Source organism: Dasypus novemcinctus, chromosome 26, assembly GCF_030445035.2.
Source record: "Dasypus novemcinctus isolate mDasNov1 chromosome 26, mDasNov1.1.hap2, whole genome shotgun sequence".
NCBI classification, from domain to species: Eukaryota; Metazoa; Chordata; class Mammalia; order Cingulata; family Dasypodidae; genus Dasypus; species Dasypus novemcinctus.
In genome coordinates, this window is record NC_080698.1 from 36,032,154 (window position 1) to 36,053,077 (window position 20,924).

The 20,924-nt window shown below is 37.1% G+C and overlaps 1 protein-coding gene across 4 annotated transcripts in view; it reads right to left on the reverse strand.

Annotated features, from left to right (window-relative positions):
* The window catches only part of CNTN3 (contactin 3), a 440,215-nt gene that overhangs the window by 20,155 nt on the left and 399,136 nt on the right, over nucleotides 1–20,924 (reverse strand). For 3 of the 4 annotated variants that reach the window (XM_058288967.1, XM_071212161.1, XM_058288966.2), the window contains 6 exons: nucleotides 20,647–20,805; nucleotides 20,385–20,534; nucleotides 18,885–18,955; nucleotides 17,655–17,889; nucleotides 15,232–15,347; nucleotides 5,386–5,572 (listed from right to left, as the gene is read on the reverse strand). In XM_058288967.1, coding sequence (XP_058144950.1) covers nucleotides 5,386–5,572; nucleotides 15,232–15,347; nucleotides 17,655–17,889; nucleotides 18,885–18,955; nucleotides 20,385–20,534; nucleotides 20,647–20,805 — 918 coding nt within the window. The remainder of the gene's footprint in view (nucleotides 1–5,385; nucleotides 5,573–15,231; nucleotides 15,348–17,654; nucleotides 17,890–18,884; nucleotides 18,956–20,384; nucleotides 20,535–20,646; nucleotides 20,806–20,924) is intronic. The other variant, XM_058288968.1, reaches the window with a different exon arrangement.

The following is a 20,924-nucleotide window of genomic DNA, read 5'->3' on the forward strand; positions in this document are numbered from 1 at the left end:
ATAGGAAGTGTAAGGAGACGAAGGGCTACAACCTCAATTGCAACATTTGAATGAAGACTTTGACGAGATGGGGGGACTGTGCTACAGGGATACCTGAAGGAAGAGCTTTCTAGGCCCTGAAGTGAAAGAATGAGTGAGAAGAACAGTAGGAAATGAGTTGGAATTAGGGTATTGAAAGTATCAGGCCTTGTCAAAGATTTTAAGGATTTGGCATTTATTTGGAGTGGGATGGAAAGCCACAGGAGGGTTTTGTACAGAGAAGTGACATAATCAGCACCACTCTGGCCTAAGAGAGGCAAGGGCAGAAACGGGTTGAAGAGTGTGGAGCCATTACCCTGATTTATGTGAGTGATGGAGGCAGCTTGCACCAGGGTTTTGGCAATGCATGCAATAATATTCTGGACAAATTTAGGTCAGATTCTGGATCAGTTGTACAGTAGGAGAGAAAGAGAGGAGGCGAGGGTATTACAAGATTTCTGGCCTGTACAATAAACTAATGGATTTGAGTTTACTGAGATGGGGAAGACTGTAGAAAGGACAGGTTTTAAATGGCATAGAAGTAGCAGCCAATAACTCAGATTTAGAAATGTTCAGTTTGAAAGTCCATTAGACAATGCTTGAGGATGTTGCTTGAATGCCTGGGTCCAGCCACATGTAAAACCAAAGAGAGCATTTGATTATTCACTTAAAGAAACAAGAATCTTTGCCTTACAAATTACTCCTTGCAACTTCTGAACTGCTTAATATTTTAATTTTAGATGTCAATGTATTTCATCATCTATAAGCCATCTGTAAATTCATCATAGCAGTCCCTTAATATAGAAGATGGTGTTAAGAGCTAGTTCTTTTTTGTAAGTAACACAGAGACCCAGCTTAGAATACTTTAGAGACTGGTGTTTAACTTAGAAAAGGTTTTAAAAGACCCAGTGTTTGAATATCAAAAATTAAGTGTTAAATGGAAGCTGAAGTACTTAATTTGAGAATCCTTGTGTTATTTCACATTAACCAAAAATATCACCCAAGATTTGTATTCACTTAAGGCCTTGCATAAAGTGTTCCAGGATTATAAGTGCATGAAACCTGCACATTTGAATCATGGTGATAAAGGTCTACAGCATGTGCTTTGAATTAATAATGTGCAGTCAAGAGAACGTATATTTTATTAATAACATTACTTCAGGCTACCTGTTTCTTTAGATTTCATTTGTTCATTCAACTATACATTCAACACTGAGTGGCTACTATGTAGTGCCTAAGTGCCAGGCACTGTGGCTGGGTAAACAAGGCACAGAAGGACTCTTTCCCCATGAAGCTTACCATCCAGAGGGGTAGACAGCAACCAAGCAATCAGATACGTTACTTTAGTTCTTTATGCCTCAGGCATGAGGATAATTCACTTCATAGTGATAATCTACCCAAAATTCTTAAATAGGATTTGAAAAGCTAAACTAATGTAGAGGTTAGGCTAATTATTAAGAGCCACCAGTGACAATATTAGAAATATTAAACAAATTTTAAATATAAAATACTAAAGGTTTCTGTTTTACTTTTCCTTTACATCCTGTTTGAAAAGGTTATTTTAATATAAACTTTGAAAATTAACACATGTTCTTTACATACAATCTCAAAATTACTAGGAATTTAAATTATCTGTATGGATATCCCACCCAAGGTAGGAAAGGTTTTCCTAATAATACAGATAGATCAACACCCAGACTCTGGTTGAACTTCAGTAATAGGAATACATTACTTGAAGGGATATTACTCAATTGTTGGAATTCCCATTATACTATAATTTAATGAGCTCAGGAGTCTGTTTCTTTGATCACCTTACCAAGTACCTGAACACAGACTACATTCTGGTCTTAAATAAATCATAAATATTCTAATTTTATGGTTAGAAAATCAGTACAGCACAGAGATTAAGACCATGCCTGGATTTGGATGATCCTACTACTTCCTAGGGGATCTTGGGAAAGTTACATGAACTTTACATGCCTTGGTGTCATCATTTTTGAAGTGAGGGTATACTAGTAGCTTCCAAGTCACGTCGTTGCTGTGAAAATGAAGAACCCATGCTTCAAATGCACATGAAACAGTGACTAGAAAGTGCTCAGTAAGTGTGAGCCATTGTTAAAGGGGATACTATGTCCCCCCAAAAAAATATGTTCAAGTCCAATGAATGTGACCTTATTGGAAATAAGCCCTTTGAAGACGTGATTAGTTATGATGAGGCTAATCTGGATTAAAGTGGTCACTAATCAATAAGACTGGTCTTCTTTTAAGAACAGTAAATTGGGAATAGAGAAAGACACAAGACAGGCCACGTGACATCAGAGGCTGAGTCTGAAGGGCAGCCACTACAGGCTAAGAAACCAAGGATGGTCAGCAAATGCCGGAAGCTGGAAGAGGCAAAGAAGTCTCTCTCTCCAAGTTTAGAAGGAACCATGTTCCTACTGACACCCTGGTTTTGGATTTCTAGGTGTCTGGACTGTGAGACAATACGACTCTGATGTTTTTTCACTTACTTTTTGATACTTTGTTACCATAGCTCTAGAAAAAACTAAGATCGCCATTAACAGCATGATTATTGTTATTGTTATCATGTACAAATTTTTACTTTAGACTGAGTATTTAGATGCTATCTCTAAATTCTAAAGGGGACTTACTTCTTAAAATGTTACTTTATTCATTTCATATTATCATGGTATTTCTATTGATTTATACTGTCTTTTCCTTCTGCCTTAACAATTCACTATGTTCTTCACTGATTCCACCGTGATGTCACTGTCTTTTACAATCATAATTTCCTAGCATTTAATCATATCAATTATTAAGTCAGAAGAGAAAGTCAGATAAACTTGTTTGCATATATTTTTGCAATCAGAATTTTTGATTGATGCTGTGCTTTGACTGTATAAATAATGATGTATATTTAGACCTCACTAATTTAGAACTGTTTTTGAGAAGATCAAACATATTTAGTAAAAAGTTATAAATATAAAATAGTTTCAGTTTAAATATTTCCAAACCTACATGCTCCTTCATCTAACTGCAAACATGCATTAGGAAAAAGACATTGGGTCAGACTACCCTGAATAATAATTTAAGACTAAAGTTTAATTTTCACATTAGTTGGTTGCTTGTGAATGGATGCTACTAAAGGATTAAAATGGTTTGTCACTAAACTTTTGCTCTGCAATGCTCGTTAGTTAAGTTGGTAGGCAGAATCTCTTATTCCTATAGATAATGCAAAGATTAACATTTGAGTTTCCCAGAATCAATAAACACTGGCTAATCAAAATCCAAGGTAGAAGAATGATGCTTTCTACAGATTCTAAATAATCCACAACAATGCTAGCTACTTATATTCACAGTGATATTAATAACCAGATAAATTAGTTTCTTTTTTATTACTAGAGTTATTAGCAACAAATGTATGCAATAAGGAATTTGGGAATTATATAAGGAATTATTATGCAATCCAGCATAATAATTGTCTTATTCTTATACAAGGCCTGTTAAGACAATACTTTTTCCTGAATTTACAAATTTTGAAAAATCAATTTAAGGTAAAAAACAAATTATTTTCTATAAGTAAAATTAATGTACCATTTTGCTAAAGTTACATAACCCCCTCATACCCTGCTTTCCTCACTTTAAAAGTAGAAATAAGAATGGTACCTATCCCAAGGGGCTGTTAAGGATTAAATATGGGAAGGCACTTGAGATGCAGAATGCTCTAGATTGCTGTTAGCAATTACAATGGCAATGATGACAACTTCAAATGGTCACATTACGAGAATGTAGCTATACAATACAGTGACTAAGTACATATTTGTACTATCAGTCTAATTGAAATATATGCAGGAGACTATGAAATTGCAAAACACTGATTTTCTTTATATTAATTTAAAACCAGGCTAAATTTAACTCATAATTGGAACTTGTGAATTTACCTATGAATACATAGCTAACAAGGTCTAGTTTTGAAGGCAACGCTGACCTCTCAGGTTAAATAATTTAATGTATCAATACATACATATTGACTAACTTCTGATGATGATATTTTAATACATATTTCCATGTTTTGAATAATGTAGTAAAGAAAAAAAGAGGAAAAAATTATTCTTGATTTTTTTTGGTCTGAATTTTAACTTAATCATGCTCATCAGAAATAATTACACTTTCATCTATAACTGAAAATAGCTGAAAATAAACCCTATTTTGCTGATAACATCATAAATGGAAAATGGATAGATTCTACAGAACAACCCACACTAAAATTTTTCAAAGGATGAATAATAATTTCTGCATGGGGTCTCGACCCAAAGATTTAGGGTTATAATAAAGATAAAGATATGTGTGGCTTAGAGTTTACAAGTATTTGGAGTTAGATTTATTAGGATTAATTACTTGGATTGTTTATTTAAAATGAAAAAAAATTATCATTTTAAATGCAAACTGTTTTTCTTGCCATTCAAAAAAATAGGAATAATATTTGTACATGCATTTTCATAACAGCATTAATCACCATAGCCAGTAAGTTGAAACAGCCCAAATGCCCATCAAATGTATGATGGATTAAAAAAAAGCTGAATATCCATACAATAAAGTATAACTTAGCAATAAAAATGCATGAAGTACTGACAAGTATCTCAACATGGCTAACCCTCGAAGCATTATGTTGGGTAGAGGAAGCCAGATACAAAAGGGAAAATATTGTACGATTCCATTTCCATGAAATATCTAAAACAGGTAAGTCCACAGAGTCAGAAAGCAGATCGGTGGCTGCTGGAGGCTTGGGAGAGGGAAATAGAAAGTATTTAATGGGTGTAGTGCTTTATTTGGGGTGTTGAAAATGTATTGAAACTAGATAGAGGCGGTGACTGAACAATGTACCAAATGTCACTGAACTGCACACTTTAAAATGGTAAATTGGGTAAGCGGAGTTGGCCCAACGGATAGAGTTTCCTCTTACCACATGGGAGGTCCAAGGTTCAAACCCAGGGCCTCCTGACCCATGTGATGAGCTGGCCCGCGGGCAGTGGTGATGCGCGCAAGGAGTGCACCCCATAAGGAGAGCTGCCCAATACACAAAAAAGTGCAGCCTGCCCGCAATGGTGCCGCGCACACAGAGAACTAATGTAGCAAGATGACGCAACAAAATGCACCACAGATTCCCATGCCGCTGATAAGGATAGAAGCAGTCACAGAAGAACACACAGCGAATGGACACAGAGCAGACAACTGGGGTGGAGAGGGTGGGAAAGGGGAGAGAAAGAAATTTCAAAAACTTAAAAAAAAGTAAAATGAAAAAAAAAGGTAAACTGTGAATTTCAACTAAATAAAAAATAATAGTTAAAAAAAACAGAAGATACATACGTGTTTTCTTGGTGGTTGCATTAACTGTGGTGCTAAAAGGCCCGGAACCTGCGCTGTTGTAGGCCCGGACAGCAGTGTAATACGCCAGGTTGCTCTTCAGGCCGCGGAGCCTGGCTGACGTTGCGCTTCCTGCCACTTTCACTTTGCTTGATGATTCCTCTTCTTCCCCATTATTCCAGTACTGCACCTGGTGGACAGAAGGCATAAAACATGCAAAGGCTTGATTGGCAAAATACTGCCCTGACGTTATATGATTTTAGTTAAAATGAACACTGTAAGTTCTTTATTTTCAATAAATGCCTACCAAGCACTTGCTCTGGGCTAGGGGCTGCATTAGGCTTTGTGGCATGGAAGTGAAGAGAGAAAAGAGATTCCAGGAGGAGACAGATGATAAAGTGGTACCCAAAAGAACCAGATAAGTCCAGAGAGAGTAAATACTAAGTACTACCAGATGACAGGATTATAAATGGAGGAATTAAGGGGGAATCTGCATATCTAGTCAAGGGAGCTGTTCCCCTTCTCAGCCCCTAAACAACTCTTAGCCCACTCTCAAATCCAGAACGTTGCCACCCACGCTTAAGCCTCCTTGGAGGGGAGGCTCCATCTAGAAAGACAATGAGCTGTAAGAGAAGAGACGTCCAAAAGCCCATTGGCCACTGGATTATCCTACAGCAATGGCCAAGTGTAGACAAGACCACTGTGCACATGGAACAGCTGCAGAGAAAATGCAGGGAATTAGAACATTCTATATATATATAGAAATACTTTATGTATGTCCATTATTCAGAATCATGCAAAAATGATCTAAGACTTCTTATAAAGATAAATATTTATAAAATGCTTTATGAATATATATAGCATAAAAATGTGAAAGGTAAGTTAATAAGAATATTTGAGAGAAAAAGGAATAGGCTAGGAATAAAAAGAGAAAGGCACGTTACCTAAATATTTCAAATTGATGCTATGAAGTTCTCGTGCTTTGCTAGAAAATTTAGATTGTCAATAAAGTACAAACAAAAACTCAAACCAAGAACAGCAGTGACAACAACACACCGAGCAAACAAATGGCTCTTAACAATTTCTAGGACTTGTACAGAGATCAGTATTACAATCTGATCATCTAAAGCAGGCACTGGACAGTTAGTATCAATATGTAGAGCAGGCTGGTTACATATAAAAATCATTGGCTTTTTTTTTTTTTTTTACTTTAATGAAGAAATTTGCTTTCTCCTGTTTCTCTTGCAGTATATAGTCTTTTCATTCTGGCTTTCATATTTCTACTCTTGATAGAAAATAGGAAAACAGGAAATATGTCCCTGCTCTAAGTAAATGGCAAATTGAGCACCGTGAAAATAGCAATTAATCCTTGGCTTTGGAATCCCGGAGGCGGTAAGGACTTGTGGCAACTATGGCAAGCTAGACAGCAAAGCCTCCTTGACAGTGGGGTCTCTCCTTCTCCCCTTGGCTCTGGTTGATTGGGGTAGGTGGGCCCAGGTTGACAAATCATTTATACACATATATTACATAGATATATTAGACAAAGAAGAACACCAATTTTAACATGAACTGTTCTCAATTTAAGGTCTCCTCAGTTTTCTAAAGATGGCATGTGGACTAAGTAAAAAGTGTCTGTGGGCTGCAAAGTGTCACAAATTTCAGTCCTCTGAGCAAAAGGCACCGTAAGATAAATGTTTGTTTAGTCTCTTAATGTGAAACTACAAAATTCTTTCTTTAAAAAGTTAGTAGGGGGAGCATATGTAGCTCAAGTAATTGAGTACTTGCTTCCCATGTATGAGGTCCTGGGTTCGATCCCTGGTATCTCTTAAAAACAAAACAAACAAACAAAAACAGAAAAAAAACCCAAAAACCAACTCTCATTGGGGAGCGGATGTAGCCCAGAGTGGAGCACCTGCTTCCCATGTACGAAGTTTGGGGTTTAAATCCTGTTACCTCCTTGAATAAAAAATATAGCAAAATATTAATCTGTTGGTTTTCAGTAATGATTACAAATTAGCAAACTAATATTAGATTAGACTAGATCACTAGCTCTCTCTCTCTCTGTTTCTACATATATATATACACACATACACACACACCTTTAAATTCATGCAAAATATTGAGTTCATGTGTGAAAGTGCATTTTTTTTTCCTGGAAAGAGTGTTTTTAGCTTTTATATGATTCTCAAAAGGAGGCTGTGGCTCCAGATCATTAAGACTGAATTGAATGTGTATTTCCTATGACTTTAAAAGTATCAAATTATCACAAAAACTTGATAACATTTTAGCAAAAGAAAATCCACAGATCTGAGACCCCGTTTCCCATACTATAAAGATTTTATTCAACATTAAGATAAAAGTAACATGCAAAATTGTCTTTTATAAAAGCCACAGCTGAGCAAACTGTTAATAAATGCTAAAAGCTCATATACACTCTAAATTTACCAGTATCAAACACTATAGGTACTGTGAGCTTTAGATGATACCAAAAGGATGACACTTTTCCTGCCCTTGAGAGAATTTTATAGTTATTAATGAAGAAAGATACATAGTAATTATAATAAAATCTGATCAGAAAGTCTGAAAACTTGTCGTCTGCAGATATACCATAGATTGGGAAAAATCTCATAAATATGAGCTAAAATAATTCTCAGTTAAAAGAGGAGAGAGCTGAGGCACAGAAGGATTAAATGACTTAATCAAATCATCCTGTTAGTTCTTTCATAATTTGTAACAAATGTTCCACAATAATGTAAGGTGTTGGTGGAGTGGTGATATATGGGAATTCTGCACATTATGCATGATTGTTTGGTAAGCTCACAACTTCTCTAATTTTATATATATATATATATATATATATATAAAGATCATCCTGTCATGCACATTAATATTTTGCTTGGTTCCAATTCAAAGGCCATTATATTTCTGAGATACCAAATAACCTCATTTAAGGTTGTTTAGGGAAGTATTCCTTAGGAGATGACATTAAGGAAGAAATAACAATTAGTAATTGATGGATGAAATATCTTTTATAAATCACTCATGAAATGTCTGAAAGTTTCTGACAGCAGTATGTTTCTGGAGTTCTTTAACTAATCTGCATGCACCCAAAACAGAGGTATTCCTTTTCAGATCTTAGTTGCTATAAAGTATTAGAAATGTTTGGACACAGAGAAAATTTGTGCCAAATCTGAACATGATACCAGTTAAAACTGATAAAATAGTCTTCTTAAATAGCATTTTAAATAATTAAAATATAACTAAAGTATAAATAAAGCAGTGACATTATACTCACAATTTTCTATATTATGTTCTCTAAAATTTTGCTCAAAACTATGTATTAAAGATAGATCATAAAAAAAGAAAGATGGAAAAGCTCAAAAAGAAATCATTAATATAAAAACCCCATTTTCTCTTTCTGGGTTTAAATGGAAAAGTAGTTATGGTTGTGTGGAGCTATACACCCCAGAAAAACATAATACATTCCTGTAAGTAAAAATTCACTGTAATTAGGACCTATTGATGAGGTTACTTTAGTTAAGGTGTGGCCTACCTGTATCAGGGTGGGTCTTAATCCTTCATAAGTGGAATGAAATTCAGACACACAGAGAAGAAAGTCATGGGAACAAGCCAGAAGTCAACAGAAGCCAGAGAAGCTAGGGGAGGCCACCAAGTGCATTGCTGTGACAGAAAAGCCAAGGACCAAGGATCACTGGCAGCCAGCCCCAGACTGCCAGTCTTCTGAGAGAAAGCATCACCTTCATGACACCTTGATGTTGGACTTCTTCTGGTCTAAAACTGTGAGCCAATAAATTCCATTGTTTAAGCCAGACCATTAGCAGCCATGAAACTAAAATAGTAGTACACCTGAGAGACTAGACTATGATTACATGCTAATTTGGACTTTATAGGTACAACCAAAATGGGGTGGAGAAGGCAAAATATCTATACCTTCAGACCAAAGGGTGGAGAGAAAATCACTTTGGAACATAACATGGAGAAAAAAATGACAGCAAATTTAAGAGATACAGAGAACAGAATGAAAAAAGTTCCAATTAGAGTTCCAGAAGAAGAGATTAGGAAATAGGCAATATTAGAGGAGGAAAAGTCTGAGAATTTCCCATAACTGAAGAAACACAGGTGTTTTCATATGGTAAATTCACTTGGAATTTAGCACGGGAGATATCAAAGGCCAATCTACTCCAAAGGAGGGTAGTTAAGTATGAATTACAGTTCTCAACATTTCTTCATGTCTACACACTTCAGGAATAAGAGTCACTCCCTTTAACATTGTCACTGTGGCTTGGTTGCTAGTGGCAAATATGCACATGTGAGGAATTTCTGCATTTCTTTGGTATGAAAGATAGCAAGGGGATGTCAATGTAGGAATCACACAACTGAGGACATCAACACCCTCCCTCCAATGCACCAAGCAACACCTGCACATACTAAGCACTCAATAAAAACTGTTGAATGACTTGAACAAACACAGATATTCAATTCCTAATTTTCTATGTGTTCTATGTGTTTATTAATTACTGGAACTCCAACTTCTGGATGAGAAAATGTATTTATTTTTTCTTGAGAACCATAAAAATATTTCACAAGTCAATATATTTGTATCTGGGTAAGTAAGCAGAAACAGACTTGACCAATGTCATGACTTAAAATGTCACCTGTATATCTGCAAGTCATTTGGTCATTCCAAAAACTAATGTTCCTACTGTGAGGAGTCCTTAATACCATTGCATTAAAGATTTCACTTAATTTAAACAGAAAATGAAAAACAGTTTATAAAAAATGATGTATTGAAAAATGGCACAGTTTTTAGCCAAGAAAGTACAGGTATTAAGTCAGAAATACTCTTTTAATTTAGGCTAAAATAATTATTTTTATAGATACAGATTTTCAGAGAGACAAATATTTCTACTTAGCTGTTAGACCAGACACATTTAAGTAAATATAAGGCAGGCACAAATGCATTCAAGTGTTACTTAGGAAGATGAATTCAGATCTATATTCACCTCTTCTTAGCTCTAGTCTCAGTCTGGAGAGCTGCCCTGTATAAACTACAGTAGCCAGGTAAGCTTGGCTTCTGGCTTCTCATGGATATAGCCAATAGGAGGCAGGGGATGGGAAGGCAGAAGAAGACAAGACATTAATGTTCTAGATGCATCAATGCTGAGCCAAGGTTTGGTAGGAACCTTTGCCTAATAAAGAACACAGATCAGTTTGGGCAATGAGCACATATGGATTCAGTGTACTGCTCTTTCCAGCATAACCAACCCCACCAACCATTCCAAAGCCCTACAATTTATTCACTTGAATGTATTTTTGCAAGTGTTGTATGTAAGTGTGTCTCAATTGTTTGTATTGAATTTTCCTATGTACATTAGGCACGTTCTAGAGGGAAGGATCAATTCTTTGCTTGATAGAAGGGAAGCAGACTCAATGCATATGTCCTTTTTCCAGTGTAGTTTTCATAGTCCCAAAAATAGCACTTGGATATTTGACATCTTTTCCAATTCTAATTAAAATATTAGGGACTAAACACATTCTGTATATGTGTTTGGAACAGAAGGCTGGATAAAGATGTCACCAAATCTTCAGTTTGGTGTTCTGCACATATTTTTAGTTACATCCCTCTGCCAAACTCTTTAAATTGATTCAGCTCCCCCAAATATACTCATATGTATCATCTCACAAGTGTTGACTTTTGTTTCAATCACTCATCAAGGTCATTCTCCCAACTATTCTCTCAATACTAAAAATGACTAAAAAAATTGACTCTCTGCCATGTTATCACTTGGGGACTTTTGTTCCTCAGACACACACTACCCTTTGGCTTCTGCATTTTCTTCATCGTGTCTTTATCTCTTATTCCTATCCAACAGTGCACAGGAAAAGATCTGAGCCTGAGTGTAATAGCTTAGCAGAAGAAATAAATTAGGGACCAGGGAAAATGAGCTCTTCAACTACTGCTTGGTCAAATCAGAAAGAAAACTGGTCTAGATACTAATGATGATGTGTACTCAGTGTGCCACATGGCACAAGATCAACCCTTGCTGAGATGAGAGAAAGGCAGGAGCTATTAAAATTTTCAAGTCATATTGGGGAAACTGCAACCCAGAAAGTTAGCCACATGACTGATAATTACATACTCTACTAAGCCATTTTTTTGTTAATATTTCTTTTTAAATCATTACTGAAACTAAGAAGAGACATCTTTTTATCTTGGAAGAATTATATAAATTATTTCTTAAGATAGTCCCAATTAGTACATTTTTCTCTTAGCTTCTTCTCTTTCTCTTCATACTTAGCAATGCACATGGGAAATAAATTTTTACTGGTTGTTCCCTTTTAATACTGTGCTCATGCTACATTCAAATTGTTTGCTACTTTTTACAGATAGGTGAGATGCAATACATTCTAACCTGTAATTAATTTAAAGGAAATTCTCCCTTTTTCCCTTACCACTCATCATCTGTTCTGCTTGCTATCCAAATACTAATACCAAACCAGCAGCAAAAGAAACATCCATTAGTCACACACTAAGATTGTGCTATGTGTTTCTATAGTACTTCACTGAGATTGTATTCCAAAGTTCAAGATTCAACACATAACAAAGTGAAACCCTTGAGTCTCCATGGATGCTTTTTACTTTTTTAAAGATTATTTTTTATTTATTTCTCTCCCCTTCCCCCTCACCCCCACCCAGTTATCTCCTCTCTCTGTCCATTTGCTATGTGTTCTTTTGTGTCTGCTTGTATTCTTGTCAGCAGCACCAGGAATCTCTTTTTGTTGCATTATCTTGCTGCATCAGCTCTCTCTGTGTGCAGTGGAACTCCTGGGCAGGCTGCACGTTTTTCATGTGGGGCGGCTCTCCTTGAGGGGTACACTCCTTGTGTGTGGGGCTCCCCTATGCCGGGGACATCCCTCATGGCACGGCAATCCTTGCATGCATCAGCACTGTGCATGGACCAGCTCACCACATGGGCCAGGAGGCCCTGGGTATTGAATCCTGAACCTACCACGTGGTAGGTGGATGCTCTGTCCATTGAGCCAAACCCACTTCCCTCCATGGGCCCTTTTGAAAGTGGCTGCTTTAACTCATTTGACTCTCAAATGATTCTGTGAGTTATTTACTGTTGTAATCTCTATTTTTCTTTTCTTTAAGATTTATTTATATTTTTAAAATTTATTTCCCTCTCACATCCCCCTGTTGTCTGCTCTCTGTGTCCATTTGCTGCATGTTCTTCTGGATCTGCTTGTATTCTCATTAGGCGGCTCCGGGAAATGACCTTGGGATGTTCCAGAATGGGAGAGGTGATTACTCTCTTGCGCCACCTCAGCTCCTCTGCTACGTCTTCTTATTTTCTCTCCTCTGTGTCTCTTGTTGTGTGTTCTTGCTGCATCAGCTCTCCACTTCAGCTTGTACTCCTGCACAGGGCTGCTCATCTGTGCGGGGCTACACTGCTGAATGTGGGAAACCTGGTTTTTCACTCCTGTGGTCTTGCCACCCACCTGGGCATTGCCAGGCAGAAAGGTCTGGGCCCCAAGCCTTTTGGAAACCACATACCTACTTCTTCCCTAGTAAGGGAAGTATCTTGCAGTCAACTTCTCTTGATAGCCTTCCATAAACTCCTCTGAGGCAAGGAAGTTTAGAGCCAATATTTACTGGGAAAATATATACATTAATGTTTCAAAGTCTCCTGCGACATGGTTCACACTGACTGATTGCTTATCATTATGATCCTGAAACTGTGCCAAGCACATTACGTATTTAACGTCATTTAATCATCTGAAACTCCTGATGAGGTTAGGCCAGTTATTATCTATATTCTGCAGGTAAGGAAAATGAAGCTCACAGAGTTTACATAAATTTTCCAAAGCAATCAGTAAGAGGCAAAATGGGGAGCTGGTGTAGGTCTGACCTCAGAGCTAAATTCCTTTGCAGCTGTGCTCCTCTCATTCCACTTACACTTTCTGTCAGTGCCGCTGCTATTGCTGTAATCTTTGGGAGCTGTTGCTGACTTTTCACTACCTTTCGATGATTACGTACTCTTACAGAATTGATGAACCTTCTAGCTAAATGTTCTTGGTTTCCTTTACAGTGATGAGCAAGTTGCTCTGTAGGATACATGGAACATGTAATTATAGATACATGTATTTATGTGGTATCTTAGTTTTAAATTTTCACTCCCCTTTCTTTAAGTCTGGATCACTATGATCAGGTGTCTCTGCCTCAAAAATCAGTTTCTTAAATTAAAATGTGTAGAAAGATATTTCCTTATAGAAACTTAAAAAAATGTAGAAAAACAAGACTTATTCTTAGATTTATTTAGATTTTGGATTCAGTGAGACTAGGGATGGTTCTGGGAGCTTACCTTTTAACAAGAAATCCAGGGGTAGTCTAAGGAATTTCTACTTCATTGTTAATATACGTTGACTTTCGTTCTTTTTTGTAACAAGGGGAAAAAAAAACTCTCTCAAGGTAGTTAAAATAAAAAGGGAGTTTACTGAAAAGAAGGGAAAGGTAATATTATGAAAATATAGACCCAGGACACTTGAGAATTGACAATTTTCAAGTAGCTATTCTATTTTGCTCTCTTTAAGGCTTCATGTTCGTTAAAGAGAGCATGGTAAGTCTACTCCATCCTGTTTCTGCAAATTAGCTTTTTTTTGGTTGTCCATGGCTTTAGATTGACAGGCCAGAACTGAGCGCTGAATTTTGCAGAGCACTGCATAATACTAATTGCAATCTCTATACTGCTTACTGCAAATCTCAAATAAGAATCTGATTGACGCAGCTTAACCATCCATGGATCAGTTCCTTTGACCACCTGGCCACCCTGGTGCAACCACCGGAGGCTGTATAGGCAAGTGGAGGGGTATGTGGCCCTGTGTTACAAATTGCTAGGGGAAGTCAGCCACTCAATTAGGAGTTCCATGCCCAAGGAAAATTTCCTAAGAAGACAGTTGTCGATGGGATGAGATTACAGAATATAATTCTTATAATATCACTATCAGAGAAGTGTTGACTGAGTTATTTTTTTCTTGCTAGTTCTATGTTCAAGAACATCTACATGCTCCCTTAGAACTTGGACCAAATGGTTTTTCTTAGCATTCAAAGTTGCGTTTTGATCTGGCCCTCCTGTACCTTTTTGCAATCACAGCTCCTATAGGACCTTCTTCTGAAGGTGGGCCCTACTTCTTCTAATTGTCCAAAAAGCCATGTTCTATATGGAATGCTTATTTACTAACTTTTCTCTTGAAGTCTTGTTTAGCCTCACCACCCTTTTAGAGCCTGTTTGAGTGACCTATTCTGACACTCATTAAATTTGGTCCCGTGTTATCCTTTGTTTCAGATGTTTCATCTTGTTTCACCAAAAAGAGTTTTTGGGAGACATGAATTATGTTACAAATAGTCTTCTTTTATAGCACCTAGAAGAGAATCCCAAAATGCAAAATGTTACAAGGCCACCAAGGAAGAAAGATAGAGTTGGAGGGAGGTGATTTTTTTATTGACATAAATTTCCTATAAACTTGAATACTGCAGCTCAATTTCACCCTCATTTTTTCAGCCAACCCATCTAAAAGTCATGGTTCATATGATACATGATTTCTTTTCACAATCTTTTGTTTATAATTTTCTAACCCAATTAAAGTTTTTTCATTCAGTTTGTTAAATTAAATACTTATTAATAATCAGGTGGGACAATGTGTTGATCGAAGTTCAACAAAAGCCAGATTTCATTTGAGATGTCAATGTTAAGAATTTTAGAAAGAAAAGAGACAAGGTAGTATGGTACATACATACAAGAATTAGTTAATTTTAAAAGGAATTACCTCATAGCCAAGTAAATGTCCATTACTTAACTTCCAAGGAATAGCATCCCATGAAACTTCAATTTCTGAGGAAGAGAGGCTATATGCCGACACTTGGGATGGAGCTACTGTGGGCTCTGTTTATAAACAGAAATTGAAATACAATGATAATTTTGGTAGTTAATTTAAAGATCTACTGAAGTGCTTGATTTAATAAACATATGTAAAAACATAAAATATTCAGCTAAAATATTTGAAAATCTGAACATTCTTGAAAATAAAGATATTGGTCAATTGCTACTTCTTAGGAAGAGATGGCATAACCACAGGCTTTTCCTAGTTAAACAGCCATAGAAACCTGTACTTCCCTCCCCAGTGCTTCCTTCTTGGTATCTTCCTTTTCTTCCCTTCTTTCCTTTCATTTCTCCACCTGTCTTTACTCCTTCCCGATTTTATCCCATAGCTGTTGCCTAGGAACTCCCATGCCCATAAATGCTTCTTAATTTTTGGCTTGCCAAAGGTCAAGATCTACAGATTTCACAGACCTAGTTAGTGCTTACAAAATGCTCCTCTAGGCCAGACCCAGAGTTGCAAATTTAAATGACACGGAGCAAGCCCCAAGGGCCTACTCTTTTGAAGGAGTAGATAGTCATGCAGTGGATAATTATACATATGATATTTCAAAAGACGATTCTTGGGGGCTTTATGTAGCTCCCTGTGATTCTTCCTTCTCAGGGCACAGCTCTGTTGCAGGGACACCAAAACATCCATTTCTGTGGTAAAAGATCTTGCTCCTCTGGCCATGGCTGATACTGAGATAGACTCTTGGCCCAAAGATGGGCCTATTTGATTTTGTCTCCTGAGAACTTAAAACTTGGTGTGGAGAGACTACAGGCACTTGGGACTAACCACGCGAGCACTGGCACTCTAGCGAGGCAGACCAAGATTCCCGACTGAGAGTCCAGGGCTTCTCTGATTAAGGCTCCTCATGAGGCATACTGTTTAAATCTTCCTTTGATTCTATGAGATATCCTGGTACATTTCTAATGAATCCCTTAAGTTTTCTTAGGCAAACAGATCAGTGTCTAGCCTTTGAAACAGAAAGAACTTGAACCAACTCAGCAGTGGGAGAAAGAGTAGTGATAGGAGAGGGAAAGTTAAGGGGGATAGAGGGTAAAGGCTGTGGTTGGCTCATGGAGGTCCACTTCCCACCCCAAATGCCTGCCCTCTGGGTCCTGGGTACTCAGGGCAGGCAGTGTTGGAAAACTATGTAGTTAACTGCCATTATCCCCCAAACCCCAGACCTGTTCTTATAAAGAAAATCAGCAGCAACTCTTGGGAACATGGTATGGACAGGAATATAAAAATCTCTTTTGCAAAGAAGCTTATGATGCCAGTTTGTTTCTCTCCTAGAACTTAGTGAAGAAAGGGAAGATAAGAATAAGAGGGTGGGAGTACTGAGAACAACTGATTTACTCATAATTTTTAGAAATGAAATCTGGAAAAACTACAAGGACTTTTTGTAGTTTACTACAAGGGCTGAAGGGTAGAGGAAAACTTTTGAAATCATATTTCAACAACTCAGTAATGGTTAAGGGCAAAGGCCTGTGGTTCAAATGCTGGCTCTACTGATTACTCTGTGAACGCCAGCAAGTTTATTAATGTCTTTCATCAAGCCTCCATTTTCTTATATGTAAATAAGGAATAATAGCACCTAAATCTCATTTGAAAATTCAAATCAAGTAATGTCTGGCAGATGGCAAATATTCAATGCCTTTTATTAATAGTTTCTGCCATTTTTGTTAGGTTGAACTACATGAAATAGCCAATTTTCAGCTGTTTTTGGTCTACAAAATTGCAATAGATTGTTCTTACACTATTATTTTATTTTAAAGTGGATTTGGGAGAAAGTATAGATGACTTAATAGTTTGGTACGAAAGAAAGGCAAAAAGATAGATTGGTACAGAGTGAAGTATGTGTGTGTCTAGACCAGCTGGAATTCATACTCCAAACCTGGGCATTTCACACCTTTCGGACATCATACTTGTGATCTTCACTCTCCATGCTGCTAATGTCCTTTTCCCAGTCCTGGGGACCACTATAAAGTTTGAGACTAGGGCAGGTCCAAGTGAATTACTTATTTTTACCCTGAGAAGAAGACAGCTCTCTCAGTGGCTCTGCTCTTCCCTGATTTATAAGCTGGGACTCAAAATGTGTTCCTCATAAGGAGATTTTTAACTGATTGTTATGTTTTCTAAGAACTCATTAAGTCTTATGCTTCAAGTACATTACAGTTGATCTTTGTGACCCGGACTGGGAGGTGATCTCTATCATTGGTCTTTTGAAGAAATACATTTGGAGTTACAAAGAACTTCCAGGTCAGTTTTTGGAGCACAATGAGTTTATTAGATTGGAACTGATATATATATAATGTTTTCTATACCTTCTTCTGCAGAAAACACTGTTGTCACTGGGCTAAATGGGCCTTCACCTTTGTTGTTATAAACCCCCACTTTAACTTCATAGCGGGAAAATGGCACAATGCTTTCATTCCTGAAGACATATCTTGGGGTGTCAGGGGATGTCACCACTGTCTGAATCCAGTTGGTAATCCCAAGAGGGCGGAAAGCAACAACATATCCAAAACCTTCACCATTCTGTAGTTCTTCAGGAACAGGCTAAAAAGGAAGACATATTAAATCATCTTTACAAATGAGAAGAAAAAAAAATGGAGTTGTAATCCTGGGTTTTTAATAAAAACCATCAAATAATAATCTATATTGCATGCAGAAGTTAGATAAAAGAGAATTAAAACATTAGTGGAACAGTTGCTTTAAAGTAGAAACATGCAACTTTTTATATTGCCATTCAGATACTCAACTGGAGTGTTCTGTGACTATTCAAGTATCCAAGCGCCCTGTTGCCCCCTTCCTTATCCTAAGATGTACTTTAAGATGAACATACTTTATCTTTTATGCCAATGGACAATGATCTAATCCCTAATGTTGAATTTATGGGAGGAAATCACACACTGATATGATAATTAAGTTCAAAGGAATAAAACTAAAAAAAAAAAGCAGAATAATTAAAAACAACTTACTAAACTCAGCTGTATTTGGGACTTGTCAAAAATTCCTACTGACACTCTAATTCAATCTCTCAATTTTATGTATTTATCAATAGCTTCAAATAATGTAGACAATTCAAGTACCATCTGACTTTTAACAGTTTCATCAAAATATATGCTAATTATGACACAAAGCAAGGGCTGAAAGAATGGTCAGGAAGGATATGGAGACAAGAGTAAACACAGGATGGCTAAGAGTCGCCTGTCACTGAGGTGCTGGGCAACGGGGAAGGCGATGAAGGCAGGGCTCTTGGGTCTACAGCCAGGATTGGATTCTCATCCCTATATTTACCAGCCATGTGATCACGGTCAAGCTGTTGAATAATATTTCTGGTTTGTTTTCATCTATAAAATTTTGAAAGGATGAAATAGGAGGAAAATAGATTTAAAAAATGCTAAGAACAGTGGCTGGCACAGAGCGGGCATTCGAAAATATTAGCTAATACTACTATCACCATCTCAGCACCACCCCAACACCAGCCAAGAGGCCAGGATGATCGTATGAACAGTAAAACTCTGACAAGGAAGATGCTGCCGAACTCTTACCTCCCAGGTTATCACTAGCTCAGAGCGGCTTCCGCCTCCTCCACTGACTTCTGAAGGAGGAACTTCAGGAACTGTGTAGATCAGAGAGACAGACATGAAACCCTGGTTGCATTTAGTAATATTTATTTGAAAAAAAATATTGCCTATCTTTAATATTTGAAATAGGTTGATCATTGGCCTATTATATATATTTGTACATGTGTGTGTGTATATATATATAACTATATATGTGTATATATAGTGAAGATTATTTTAAAAAGTTATACTTGTATGAAATTAATAAAAAAGAGAAAGTCTCTTCAACAGTAAGAAAAAAATAGAGTTGTAAAATACTTCTCGACTAGTATGAAGGTAAATAAATCAGGAAAAAAGTCATTTAGCGGGGCTGATGGGAAATCACCCTAGCATGAACATTTAATCTTGACTCTTCCCAATGGAGACATAATTCCCAGCACAGTACTTGCTTTGCATAAGAATAACCCAGACTCGAATCCTCCTATGAGGTATTCTTTATAAAGCTTACTCACACAGGCGTGGGATTTCTTGCTTCCACTGAGAACTACATGCTTAGTACGCCCGTGACACAACTTGAATATAAGTTCCTGAAGTTGGGCCTTTGCCGTGCTTCACAACATCTAGAAGATGCTTTGCACATAGTAGATACCCCACAAATATGTGTTTTGTGAGTAAATGAACAGAGTGCTGAGGAAGAAATGCTTCCTTTTTCTCCTGACAGCTGGCATAAACGGCATCATTATAATTGAAGCATATCCCATGACTCCTACATAAGCTCAGTTCTGGAAATATAATACTAGTTCATGTATCATTTCATTAATACTAATAATATTATAGATATTGAGAAAGATAGCCTCTATCTAGGTCGTAGGTGTTTTAATAATGAGTCATTATGTACACTTTCTAATTTTGAGTTTTAAAGTTAGGATATTTGGGGAATTATAAAAGTAGTTTTATAGTTTATATTATTAATTGCCTTACATGGAAATTTTTAACAATGATTCCTTCTTAATATAACTCTTGAGGAGCCAGAATATACCTATTCATCAATCGCTTAAGTTCATTCACTGAGCTTGGTGGCAGAATGTGATTTCACAGCAGCAGAACTCCCAAATGTCATTATCCTACCAATTTGTCAATGCTTGTTATAAATGAAAGCAGCACTTCCCCTGTTAGGAGGGTAACTATGTCAGATAGTAATTACAACCTTGAATGACAAAAACATATTCACTCAACATGCACTAATGATTGTTTGCAACGGACTGAACCCTTGGAAATGTCACACTGCATCAGAATCATTTACACGTTTCTCTTGACAAAGGCCATATGGCCAGTTCTGCTATTAGAAAGATCAGATAATTGCGACAAAGACAATGGATTATTACAGCCAATCACTTGCTGGCCTGGAGACCAGTTCCAATGGAACTGAAAATACACTTTCAGGGAAACCTATTAAGCCATTACCCAGAAAACAAAAACACTAACCTGCCTCTTCAGTTCTTACTTTTTCTGAGGGTAAACTGGGTTCTCCACCTCCAATTTTGTTGCTGGCTACAACCCGAAATTCATATTCCACCCATGGGTTTAACTCAACTACAGTAGCTGTGTGTGTTTTCCCATCGATGACCTCAGGCACTACAAAGGAATATTTCAGAGTGTTGAATATTTCAGTGTCCTAGCTTTGACTTGAAATCCATTTTATAGGTGCAATGGCCTTTGCCCCTTCCCCCCCCCCCCCCCCCATTACCTGTTGTGACCGTTTGCCAACCCACAGAGAAAGGTGTCCTAGCCTGGACGGAATAGGCAATAATTGGGCTGTGGTTATCTGTGCCTTCTTTCCAAGAGAGTTGTGCTGTTGTATCTGTAATTTCATCTACCCTCACATTTTCTGGTGGTCCAGGTGAACCTAAGAAAGACAAGAATGCAAACAGTGGGTCTTATGCAAAGGATGCAGAATTTCTGAGCCTGGGACCCAGCAACTAAAATCACTGCCCAGAGACACCTTTAAGACCCTTTATGCATATG